This window comes from Castanea sativa, chromosome 9, assembly GCF_040712315.1.
Source record: "Castanea sativa cultivar Marrone di Chiusa Pesio chromosome 9, ASM4071231v1".
Lineage (NCBI taxonomy): Eukaryota > Viridiplantae > Streptophyta > Magnoliopsida > Fagales > Fagaceae > Castanea > Castanea sativa.
This window is the reverse complement of record NC_134021.1, coordinates 10,441,550-10,454,508: the sequence shown is the minus strand read 5'-3', so window position 1 is coordinate 10,454,508 and position 12,959 is coordinate 10,441,550. Positions and strand designations below refer to the sequence as shown.

At 34.0% G+C, this 12,959-nt stretch overlaps 2 protein-coding genes across 2 annotated transcripts; both read right to left on the bottom strand.

Annotated features, from left to right (window-relative positions):
• Window positions 1-208: 208 nt before the first annotated feature.
• Window positions 209-8,017, bottom strand: LOC142608728 (transmembrane 9 superfamily member 5-like). The gene is made up of 8 exons (XM_075780418.1): window positions 7,958-8,017; window positions 4,268-4,446; window positions 3,710-3,753; window positions 2,977-3,607; window positions 2,711-2,863; window positions 2,058-2,214; window positions 1,479-1,963; window positions 209-670 (listed from the first exon to the last, which is right to left on the bottom strand). The coding sequence occupies exons 1-8, from the start codon at window positions 8,015-8,017 to the stop codon at window positions 451-453; spliced, it is 1,929 nt and encodes a 642-aa protein (XP_075636533.1). The 3' UTR covers window positions 209-450.
• A 162-nt stretch (window positions 8,018-8,179) lies between these two features.
• Window positions 8,180-11,820, bottom strand: LOC142609719 (transmembrane 9 superfamily member 4-like). The gene is made up of 6 exons (XM_075781422.1): window positions 11,645-11,820; window positions 11,224-11,267; window positions 10,447-11,113; window positions 9,762-9,918; window positions 9,178-9,659; window positions 8,180-8,621 (listed from the first exon to the last, which is right to left on the bottom strand). The coding sequence occupies exons 1-6, from the start codon at window positions 11,818-11,820 to the stop codon at window positions 8,405-8,407; spliced, it is 1,743 nt and encodes a 580-aa protein (XP_075637537.1). The 3' UTR covers window positions 8,180-8,404.
• Window positions 11,821-12,959: the final 1,139 nt, after the last annotated feature.

The following is a 12,959-nucleotide window of genomic DNA, read 5'->3' as shown; positions in this document are numbered from 1 at the left end:
TGTTTCTATTCCATGTGGGATAACACCGCATAAGGTCGAACCACTCAGAGACCTTCTGTATTTAGGTCAGTAGAATATATAATTTAATCCTCTCCTAGTAGATTTATACAAGCATCCCGGTGCGAGTAGAATTACATGTCATGTGACAGATTTAGAATGAAAGCACAGAACAAATGCGAGTAGAATTGTTATTCCTGTGTCGAGTGTGTTTGCAATGCAACATGTAAACGCCAGTCATCCAATTCCTGGACCATGAATAACAATGTAGTTGTGGGTGAGGTCATGGATTTTGAATCCATGGTGTTCAGTTCTACTACTAAAAAATGAAAAATCTTGAAAAAAAAAAAAAACGATCACTAAGGCGGTAAGGCCTCCTCTTTGTCACTCAGGAAAATAACAAAAACAATGTGCTGTCTCTCTTTGGGTTAGCATTAGAAAGAATTGAGTTTTCTAGGCACGCCTTTTCAGGTCTAGGTCCACTTGACGGAACATAATTGATGAAGCATTGTAGCCAATGGTTCCAAGTATCAAGAAGACGGCGTAGAATATGCAAGCATTGTAGCCCAGGAATTCTAGCAGGTTCATTGAAATTCTGGCACTTGCTCTAACATAGAAATAGAGACCATACGTAAACATGAAAATGGCAAGTGATCCCCCACGAAGCACAGATCTGCATTGTAGATAGACTTAGAAAGATCAATAGATAGATATTGGATGAGAAGACATTAGTATATTGCTTCATGGAAATAAAAGATTTGATTTTTCATCAAATTAGAAGCAAAAGCTTGAAAAGCATGATTTGAGCTTAAAACTGAATGAATTTAAACATGATTGAGCTTCAAACTGTACTTTCAAATGTTTCAACCTTTCTTCTCAAAGAATTTAAATTTGGTTTGAGCTTAAAACTGTACTTTAATCATGATCTGGTTTTGAAAGACAATGTTTCTTCTACATGAATTTAAACATGATTTGAGCTTAAAACTATACTTTCGGATGTTGCAAAAAGGGGCCAACTTGTAGACAGGGTTCTTTATTATAGTCAATAAGAAATACTCAAGTATAAAAGTTGTACTCTTCACTCAGTTCACTACTATGCAAACATATGCAACATAAGACTTGAATGGCTTACAAATTTGCATCAGCATGCTATAGTAACAACTGATGGAAGTCATCTTTTGTATAACACCCATCAGAGGATGAAAATGTAGATGAGCATTTGGTAAGTTTTGGTATTTTTCCAGATAGAGTTTTAATTCCCTAGCATCAAGGTATATGTTAAGAGAATCAATAAGTATGTACAAAAAATTTCACAATTGAATTTCACAACTGATTAGTGGTGGGTTGTAATTAGTAAATAATAAAAGTGATGTCAGTGGTATCCCATGTGAAAGTGATGTTGCATTAATCACAATCTTATGCCTCAAATTTGAGATTTTATTAAATTTATTGTGTTTGTAACAAAGTTGTAAGATAATTACCTCCACCACCATTGGTGATCTTTCTTGTACAGCTGATAGCGGGTACATCCCATTCCCATTAACACAGTCACTATGATGACAATAATGAACGCCGTCAACATAGTACCAAATGCACCGCAAACTTTCAAATTGTACAAGCTTGCGTAAATGTCATCCATCATGTAGAAGATGCATATGAAAGGCAGAAAGCCCCCAAAGAACATTTGAGCAGGTGTCTTCATGTACCAAGCTTGGTTAGGAATCTCACTTTGAAAGCGTATGGTGGAACATGTTATTCTCAATTCTTGTGGGGAAGAGTGCCCAGACATGCCACCCCAAGTTAGGAATCTGACAGTGACAAACAAACTGAGAAAACATATGGCTGGAGTATAAATTTCTAGTAAAAGTGACACCCCTGTTGTGATCGCCTTTAATGTAATTATGGCAAGACCTGTTAAGAACACTGGACCAGAGTACAGGGCCCCAGTTTGGTAAATGCATTCTTTCTGCAAGAAAAATCATTGGCCACATAACTTAAACTGACAGAATATAGAATACTGAAAATAATTAGATACAATATACATTAATTATAATTATTACCAGTCCAACTGGTGTGAAGCTAGAGTGGAATGAAGCAGCCTTGTATCCAGAAAACCATGATGTGAGACCATAACTCATGATGAGCCAAATAAACAGTCTCTTATGATTGCAGGGATATAGGTGACCTGTATATGCCAAGACGAAGAGGACACAAATCCTGCAAATGGAATTCTTAAGTGAATGCTTATGAAAATTTAAGAAAATTGAAATTGTTATGAGATTAAATTATTAATAGTATAGATTCAGGGGACAAAAAGTTATTAAAAGTATATATGAAACTGTAGGGACACTAAAAAGCGATTATAAGCATCCTGCATTGCAGTCTTTTGAAATCTCAATGTTAGGTTTGTGAGCAGGTCATTTAATTATGTCTATAGAGTTTCTCGAAGTCTATATACTGAGTGAGGGAGCCAACTGTTAGCATATATTTGAACCAATCAAAGGGTAGAGCAGATTTACCCATATGCATTGCATTCATATAGCTATTACGCAAAGACTACTCAGCATCTTTCTGAATAAAATCAGACCAAAAAACCCAAAATAGCCATAGACTCTCAACAAAAGAATGAATTACACCAAAAAAAAACCCAAAATAGCCACTAGAATTCAGAAGGGTAATGAATTGAATTAAGCATATGGCAGATATGGCTTACACAATGAACAGTTGAGTTCCAACACCCAGAATGGCCCCAAGTAGGGACGAGTACCGAGGACATCTGCACGCATCACTATGAACATGACGTGGACGAATAACCCCTGTAGTTCCTGTAACTTCTACCAATACAAATCCAAAACCAAAAGAAATCCTGCAGTGGAAGTTGATTTATAATCATCATTAGCTGAATACATGTCATTGCAATGTCCTGCTTGGAAGTAGGAACTAAACAACAGAAGGAATGTAGAGATGGGAGTGATATACCGATCAAAGTACTCTCTAAGATATGGCACAATCTTTATATAAAGCAACAGAAACCAGCCGAAAATGGCAATAGCAGTAGCATAAGGGCTAGGATTAGCTCCTCCAACTTGCTCCAAAAAGAGGATGGCCCTGCCCCGATTAGTCACCTTGAATAGTTCTTTCAAATAGTCTCTGACGCTGCTCGGAATCTCTCGTTTGGATTCATATTCTTCCCAGAAGACAGAAAAAGTGAAGTTGACTTTGATTTCAGTGTCCTCAGTTATATCCACAGCAGATTCATAGTCACCCAAAACATCTATTTCTTTCACTTTGTTTCCTTTGTACTGAGGATAAAAGTGCAGGTGATTGATAAGAAAATACCTACGCCCATTATCACCGTTTTTCGGGTACAATGACTGTGAGCTATCTCCTCCAACGTACTCTGACAAGTGAATGTTATCATAGTACATAAAGTACACTGTGTTGTTTGCAATGGCATCCCTAAATTTTGCAACTTCTTCTCTGGTCAGATTTTTCTCACAAAGGAGTGTCCTTGTTGTTCCCATCTTGAACCTCAATTCATACTGAGTGTTGACATAGCAATCCCCTGCTATAAGTTCTTTAAAGGATTTCTTTCTGTTGGGTATTGGATCTATATATAAATCGAAAATGTCGATTAGAAAGTGCATATATAGGAATGAATTAACTATCTATGCAAGAAAATTTTGGCACAAACCAAGAAAGTTTTTCTTACCTCCAGGAGAGCAGAATGGCAAATCAAAATATGAATATGCCTCACTGCAAGTGAAAAAAATAAAAATAAAAATAAAAATTAATATACAAACAGAGATGCATCAAGTTCATAAGGTCAAAATATGAACTCATTATAACCAACTCAAAGATTGATTATCTTAGGCATTCACAAAATGAATACACAAACTTTCAGAACGAAATTAGACAAGTGATAATCTAATCTAAACGAATCGAATTTTATTATTTTCTCTCACTAACAAACCATAAACAAATGATTTACTTGAGATTATTGTTTTCTTTTCTTGTGATTATTTTCTCAAGCAACCAAACGGTATCTGAAACAATAATCAAAATATTGAGACCTAGAATTTCGTTACTTTTAACCAGAAAAATCGAAGTCTACTTTACTTTTTCATCTCCTTAGCACAAACTGAATGGATAAAACTTTCAGCAACCAAAGTAAAAAGCTCAAAACATTCAAATTCACATAGAATATCGATGATTAGAAAACGTTGAGGAGATGAGATTTTTCAAAGAGAAATGGAAAAAAATGAATCACCATGGATCTCCTAGATAAGGAGAAGCTGTGCTGGCGAAGAGAGGAATGTAATCGCCTTCCTTGTATTCTTCCGTTAAAGGCGCATTTCTTTGAGTCCAAACGGTTGCGAATGCCAGAGTTGACAGAGCAACCAGTACCAGAACCAAGAAACCAGTATCAGCCATGGATTCTCTGCGATTCTGAGAGAGAGAGAGAGATATTTTGAGGAGCTTGAATATTTTGGAGGGAAAAGCTGTTAGAATTGGTTGCTTATATATACTTTTTTATTATTAATTTTTTTATTGAATCTAAGCCGTTGATCTTTTTGGTGGAGTTAATCAGAAATTTTGGACGGTGAAAGATGGACTCGGATAATGTTGCACTGGCGGGTAGTTAGTTATTTTGCAAAACAGAATTTGTCAGGGCCACCCATGGAGTCACAACTTGGTGAAATTAATATCTCAGGACAGCCTTAATGGCCTGTTTGAGAGTTTAGAGTGGGAGGAGAGTAGAGCAGAGTAGAGGGGAGGGGAGTAGTGGGGAGGAGAGTAGAGGAGAATGATTACCTTCCACCTTGTTTGAGTGTTTTTATAATTAGTAAGGGGAAGAGAGTAATTAGTCATTCCCCTTGTTTTTAACATTGTAATTTTATAAATATAATAAGGGTAAATTAGGTAATTTACTTTATCAATAATTTGATGTGCTCTACTCTCCCTTCAAATCTCTCAAATTTGGGAGAATTAAAAATGAGGGGGTTGGAGGTAGTTGAAACCCCTTCAAACCCCTCCCCTCCTTCCTTAAAAAACTCCCAAACAAGGTAATTGAATTACTTCCCTTCCCTCTACTCTACTCTCCCTCCTTTTTTAAACATCCAAACAGGCCATAAGATTTTAAGCTAAGGGGGATTGGAGTATAATGGAAATAATAAAAAAAAAAATCTCAAAATAAGTATATAATATTAAAAAATTATAAACACACAAAATCGTTATTTTTAAATACATTAAAATACAATTATATATCAATAAAAATAAAATAATTTTTTTTAATACAAGTCGTAGCGGAGCCACGTTGAGACCGAAGGGGCGTTGGCTTCCCGAAAAATTTTGGAAAAAAATAAAGAAATATATATATATATATTTTTGGAATTATTCTAATTAATTTAAAGTATTTTAAAGAACCCTCCTCATTTTGGCTCCCCAAAAATTTAAGAAAGTCTAAATATAAAATATGGCTTTCATTTAAATAGAATACAATCCAATTAGTGATAAATACGTAGGTCAAAAAAATTATAGTAATTAGACATTTTGCATCTTTAAGATGAATAAATAAGTATTTTAATAATTACATCAACAAATAAAAGAGATTTTTTTTTTAATCTTCATTCCATTGCCTCAACACATTGCTTCTACTCCACTAGCACCACGGTAGTAGCAAATTGGGAAGTTAGACGATTTATTGATCCGCCGCTCTACCAAGTCCACCAAACAGTTGCATAACATTTTGATTAGTGCTCACACGTGCCTCTCTATCTCTCTCACTCTCCATGTCTCCGTTTGCCTTTCTTCTTCTTTTTTCTTTCTAGTTCTTCTCTCCTTTAGGCTAAACTGCTGCAATTCCGTGATTTACAGTATAAAATCTAACAAAGCTTCCATGTGAATGTGTGAATAATAATGGCAGACTAGACTAGACAAGACAGACAAGGTTTCCCAAGCTTCCGTGTAGGCCCCTGTGTGGCTGTGCCCCTTACGCACTCCGCTACCCACTTCCCCATTTACCAGGTACTGCACTTTTCTTTTCATTTGTTTTCCTTTTAATTTTCCTTATAATATATTATTTGTTATTACAATAATATATATATATATATATATATATATATATATATATATATATATATATATCATACGGCATTGTAAATACACTTGATTAAAATATACTACCATATAACATTTAATTTATTGCTAAAATAATATAACATATTAACATGTATTTAGTTATTGTTTATTAAATTTTTTTTATCAGTTGAAATTTGAATGATTGTTTGTCCAAATTATTAGTATTTTTTTAGTACATATATATATATATATGTTTAAATCTTAGTCATTTAATTTAATGGTTGATAATTTATTTTGATAGGCTCATAGCTAAGTTTCGGAATATTGACACATTCTTGAAATGTATATTGATTATTAAATTGTATTATACATTACTATTCTAGATTTCATACAAAGATAAAATAAAAAATTAGATGTCAAATTTTATGTCTGGCCCCTCTCTAAAGATAAATTATTGGCTTCTCCATTGAATACAAGGTTGGTTAAACTTTTTTGTTGTTGTTTTTGTTGAAGTTAGAGCATTCATAGTGGTGATGCTAAAATTTTTAACTTTGAGTACTTCAAAAAACTATTTTAACTATTTTACCTCATCATTTTACAATATACTCAATATCAAATATTCTTTTTTTATCAATTCATTTTAAATAATATAAAAAACTCATTAAAATAATAAAGGAAGAGAGAAAATTTAAGTTTTTTAATTGAAGGAGGAGATATAATTTTAATAAAATATTGTATTTTATTTTTAATAACTTGCTATAGTCAGCTGGTATTTATATTAGTTTATTGTAGTTACAAAAAGTTTAGCTTTAGTTTCTCCAATAACACATAATTTTTTTGTAGTAAAATGGTTTTTTTTGTTGTTGCTAAAATACAATCACTATTGTGAATAATTTTATTGTTTTAGTTAAGGTTTTAGGTTGGATAGTTGTTATTTGGGTGAGACTAACTAGACTTATCGAGAATAAGAAACTTAATATTTTGAAAGGAGAACTCAACTACAAAAATAAAATATATAATAATTATAAATGAATAAATTGGACCCAACGGGCCGGGCTCCACCTGGATCCAACCCTGATCTCAAGGTACTCCTTGAAAACTTCTAGTACATGAGAAATAATTAATTTATTATGACAAAATTACCCTTAATTGAACATGATTGGTAAACGCCAATCCCCCAGGCACATGAATAACAAGAATATAAGAATATATATATATATATATATATATATATATATATATATATATATATATATTGGTTGTAAAAATTGGCATTATACCACAATTATATAATCGGAACGTCTACTCATTCTAATTTCCATTTCCGCACAAATATAAGGGACTACTTTATATAAAAAAACATCATCACATCTTTGTTATTCAGTAGGAATGCCAACTTCATATGGCAACATTGTTCTCACTTAATAATAGTACTGCCCTTTTCACTATATAAGCTACATTATTTTTTTCTCAGTTAGATAGGATATTGTTGGCGATGAAATCAAATTGCGTGAGATCACTATTTAGGGTTATGCTGTTCACACCTTTTCTTCATCAATCATTCCATTTATGTTATCTCCTTAATTTCCAACCTGAATTTAAAATTTAAATTCTAAGTAGAAGTCATTAAAAGATGGAAGATTTTTTTGGAGAAATAAACCTGACTCTTCCAGTTTTTCATTTATTGTTTTGGTCCGGCCATAGGGTACCGGATGTTGATCAGAATGAAATTGAGTACTAAAATTCAAACTGATGGGAGGAAAATATGCCTCCACCAAGAAACTTTTTTGTGAGGGACTCTTTCCAGAACCACCATCCTTTGCACCAGGGCACCACCACCAACCGGCAACCGCGACACCATGTCATGATCACCTCATACAAGACCAAGAGGTCCAGGATTGCTACAATCACCACCCTCTGCATCTCTACAAGGTGACATTGACTGATACTTGAATCGGGGTGGCTATTTGTATGAAATAAACGGATATGTAATTTTGCTTTCAATTATTTTGTGACAAAGGGATTGATCCAAGTAAGTCTTTTTACCTAGACTTGAGCCTACTAAAACTAAAAGTGACCTGTACTGAGTGTATTTCAATGCAACATGATTGGTAAATGCCAGTCATCCAATTCCTAGACCATGAATAACAATGTAGGTGTGGGTGAGGTCATGGAATTTGAATCCATGGTGTTGAGTTCTTCTACCAAAAAAAGAAAAACATTGCAAAACAATTACAAGGGACTCCTTAACCCTGTCAGTCAAGAAAATAACCAAAATGATGTACTCTCTCTTTGAGTCAACATGAGAAAGAATTGAGCTTTTTGGTCACCTCCTCCTTAGGACTCGGCCCATGTAATGGAAACCACTTGATGAAGCATAGAAGCCAATGGTTCCAAGCATCAAGAAGACGGCGTAGAATATGCAAGCATTGTAGCCCAAAAACACTATCAGGTTCATTGAAATTCTGGCTTTTGCTCTTGCATAGAAATAGAGACCATACGCAAACATGAAAATGGCAACTGATCCCCCACGAAAGACAGATCTGCATTGTAGATAGACTTGGATCAATAGATAGATATTGGATGAGAAGGCATTAGTATATTGCTTCATGGAAATAAAAGAACTACTCAGGTATAAGAGTTGTAGTCTTCACTTAGTTCACTACTATGCAAACATAAGACTTGAATGGCTTACAGATTTGCATCAGCATGCTAAATTAACAACTAAGGGAAGTCATTTTAGGTAAAACACCCATTAGGGGATGAAAATTTAAGATAAGCATAAATAACTAGAAAGTTCCTTTTGAAATTAATAACTGAAAGTACCCTTTGAAATTAATTAGGTAGACTCCATCATGATGGCTGTTCCTATAATTCTCCAAGGTATATGTTAAGAAATTAAATTAGTCTAAATGCATAACAAATTTAACATTTTTTTTCCACAACAGATAGGTGGTAGGTTGTGATTGGTGTATGATAAAAATGATGTCAATAATAGTCCCATGTGAAAGTCATGTTGCACTAATCACATTCTTGCACCTCAAATGTAAATAAGTTGTGAAATTTATAGTGTCTATAACATTGTAGTAAGAGAATTACCTCCACCACCATTGGTGATCTTGCTTGTACAGCTGAGAACAGATGATTCCCACAAACACAGTTAGTGCAATGATAGAAATGAAGGCTGTAAGCATAGTACTAAATGCACCACAAACTTTCAAATTGTACAAGCTTGCATAGATATCATCCATCATAGAGAAGATTAAGCTGAAAGGAAGAAGACCCCCAAGGAACATTTGAGTAGGTGTCCTCATGTACCAAGCCTGATTTGTAATCTCATTTTGAAAGTGTCTGGTGGAACAAGTTATTTCAGATTCATTTAGGGAAGTCTGCCCAGAGATGCCACCCACAGTTAGGAAACTGATACCAATGAATAAGTAAATCATAAGATAGGAGGCTATATCTTCAAATTCTGGTAAATTCAACACCTCCCCTATTGTTAACGCCAATATAGTCACGACAAGACCTGTTAAGATCACTGGAACAAGGTACAGGGCCCCAGTTTGAATTACACATATTATCTGAAAGAAAAATCATAAACCACATAATTAAAAATCTGAATTGTAGCCAGAAAAATAATACAGAAAATACAAGATACTGTACGCGTTGATTATTACTCTTACCCATCCATGTGTAGTGAAGCCAGAGTGAAATGAAGTAGCCTTGTACCCAGATAAACATGATGTGAGACTATATATCACGATGAGTGGAATATACAGGCTCTTATTAGAGCAGACATATAGGTGACCTGTATATGCCAAAACAAAGAGAATGCAAATTCTGCAAATGGAATTCATTAGTAAACTGTAGTTATGATAATATGACTTTTAAAAATTAATGCTTATGAGAAGTTAAGAAATTTGAAATTGTTATGTATTAAAAAAAAAGGCTATTGAAAGTATAAATGAAAATGAAACATCATTGGATTCATAAGTGATTATTAGCATTGAAATTGTTTGCAGTCTTCTGAAACCATTGGACTTGGAAAAAGACAATCGTCTGTGTCAGACATGTTTTTGTACAAACATTCAGAAAAATTGTCAAAGCAACCCACAAGAAAAACATGTCATATAAATCCTTGAAGAAGTTGTACTTATTATTCATCTTTTTAGCTACCAGATTAACAAAAAAAACTCTTGCACCCCAATCTGCACTTCTTTATTATGTGACTACAACGTCACAAATTAATGACATTTTTTCTTGAGTAATTTTAGAGATACTACAAATTTTACTATTATATAAGCTTTATAAACTGATGTGACACCAATTACAAAACAATAATCAAGACATTTATTCGATATGACTTACGTAAAGAACTGTTGAATTCCAACACCTAGAACGGCCCCGAGGAGGGACGAGTACCGAGGACATTTGCACGCATCACCATGACTATGACGAGGACGGGTAAAATACTCTCTAAGACATGGCACGGTCACACAACCAATCAACGCTAACCAGAGAAAACTGGTGAAAACAGCATCGTAATGCAGCATAGGATCATCTTCTCCAACTTGCTCTGACAACCCCCTGACCTTGTCTTGATTCTCCTTCTTGGATTCCAAATCTCCCCAGACGACAGAATAAGTGAAATTGACTTTGATTTCAGTATCCTCAGCAGTCATATCCACGGCAGAATCGATGTCACCCAAAACATATACTTCTTTCACTCTGTTTCCTAAGTAACGGAAATGAAAGTCGAGGTGATTGATAAGATGAAACCATTGCATTTCTATATATGGAACTATAGCATTTACTCCAACTCGCTCTCTCAAGAGAATGTTTTCGTAGTACATCTCGTACACAGTATCAGCTGCAATGGCATCCCTAAATTTCGTCACTTCTTCTATTTTCAGATTCTTCTCGCAAAGAATTTTCTTCTTTGTTTCCTTCTTGAACCTCAATTCATACCCAGTGTTCATATAGCAATCCCCTGCTATAACTTCTTCGAACGATTTCTTTCTGTTGGGTATTGGTACTGTATATCGTGGTCGATATCGGGTTAGAACTTAGAAAATGCTTAGGAATGATAATCATATTTATCACTAATTTTTATACAAACCAAGAGCCAAAGAGAGTTATTCTTACCTCCAGGAGGGCAGAATGGTAAATCAAAATATGAATATGCCTCACTGCAAGTGGAAAGAACAATGTATCATGAAGCTCAAAATCAAAATATGAATATGCCTCACTGATTTTTTTTTTTAATTTTTTTATTTCTATCACTAACAATGAACAAATGATTTACTTAACAAACAGTTTCTTAAACAAAATCAAGATATTGAGACCTAAAACTTCAATTCTTTACTTTTTCAAAGTCTTCTTAGCACAAATTCAATAGATAAAAAAAGAAAAGAAGAAATTCTCAGCAACCAAAGTGAAGCTCAGAACCAAATCAAATGAATAAAAATATTAAATAAATAAAATCAAATTCCGAGCTCAAGTTCAAGTAGAAGATCATAAGCAAACGATAAAAATATGAGATTTCACAGAGAAATGAGGAAATTACCATGGATTTTGATTAGGAAAAGCTGTGTTGGCGAAGAGAGGAATGTAATCGCCTTCCTTGTACTCCCGATCTTCCATCCTTGAAGGCTCAGTTCTCAGAGTTTGAATTGCGAATACCAAAACTGGCAAAGCAATCAGTATCAGAACCAACAGACTTTTTGTTTCTCTACCAGCCATGGATTCTCTGTGATTCTCAGAGGGAGAGAGAGAGAGAGAGAGAGAGAATTTGAAGAGCTTGAATATTTAGGAGGGAAAAGCTGTTAGTGTTGCTTGCTTATATACTGTTTGTTATGCGGGTTCTTTTAATCTAGGTCGTTGATCCTTTTGATGGAGTTCATCAGAAATTTTGGACGGTAAAAGATTGACTTGGATTCTGTTGAACTGGCGGGAAGTTAATTATTTTGGATAACAGAAATATGTTGGGGCAGTGATCGAGTAACAAGTTGGTGAACTAACTATCTCAAGGTACTCATGGAAACTTCTGGGAGCTTAGGAGTTAATTGACGAATTTGCCCTTAAGGGGCGTCTGCGTTCAGCGTTTTTTTTTTTTTTTTTTTGCCTTCTGCTTCACGCGTTTCATAGGAGAAGCAGCTACTGTTCATGCTACTGTGCATGAACAGTAACCGATTTTGTTGACTTTTAGCAAATTTGTGGGTTCTGTGTACTGTTCACGGGACCCATAAACTTCACTTTTCAGATTTTTTAAAATTAAAAATGGGACCCACGGCACTATTCACACATTTAAAAATTATTTTGGTACAGTGTTTTCAGTTTTCAGTTTTCAGCAATAAGCTGTATCCAAACGGACCCTTAATTGCAAATAAATCTACAAATAGAAAAAGAGCTAGCATTTCTTAATTGAAATACAATATATACTTATAGAATGTTATCTTATTATATAACATGACTTGGATAAGTATATATTTATGATTTTATTTATCTTAATTTACCACTTTATTTATAAATTGTATTTTTACAAATGTGGCCTATGTTTTGATTTGAAGCGTCTTAAAAAATATAAAAATTAGTCATATTGCAGTCTACTCACTTTTCGCCACCTAGCTTATAATGGTCTTATACTTCAAAATTTTCAATTGATCAATTTAAGTATAGAAAAATTAAATTGAAGAATGAAATCACCGATGAAGAGTACGTGATAGGAGATGTGTGGTACAAACCTTAGTTAAAATCCAAGCAAAGTACATGCACTAATGCATATTACAAAGAGAGGTCAATCTACAAAGTCAAAATATGGTCAGAGGCATTCTGCAAATATCATATATGAAATGAGTAGTATGTTAATCAAAATTTTTTCT

What these genes read in the sequence shown, in the direction of transcription:
- LOC142608728 (XM_075780418.1), bottom strand. Translation starts at nt 8,017, where the DNA reads ATGTCACCTTGTAGAGATGCAGAGGGTGGTGATTGTAGCAATCCTGGA. An exon ending in CCTTATCTAGGAGATCCATG is followed by an intron (nt 3,754 to 4,267) that starts GTGATTCATTTT and finishes TTTCACTTGCAG; the next exon opens with TGAGGCATATTCATATTTTG. An exon ending in GGAACTCAACTGTTCATTGT is followed by an intron (nt 2,215 to 2,710) that starts GTAAGCCATATC and finishes TTCCATTTGCAG; the next exon opens with GATTTGTGTCCTCTTCGTCT.
- LOC142609719 (XM_075781422.1), bottom strand. Translation starts at nt 11,820, where the DNA reads ATGGCTGGTAGAGAAACAAAAAGTCTGTTGGTTCTGATACTGATTGCT. An exon ending in ACCATTCTGCCCTCCTGGAG is followed by an intron (nt 11,114 to 11,223) that starts GTAAGAATAACT and finishes CACGATATACAG; the next exon opens with TACCAATACCCAACAGAAAG. An exon ending in GGAATTCAACAGTTCTTTAC is followed by an intron (nt 9,919 to 10,446) that starts GTAAGTCATATC and finishes TTCCATTTGCAG; the next exon opens with AATTTGCATTCTCTTTGTTT.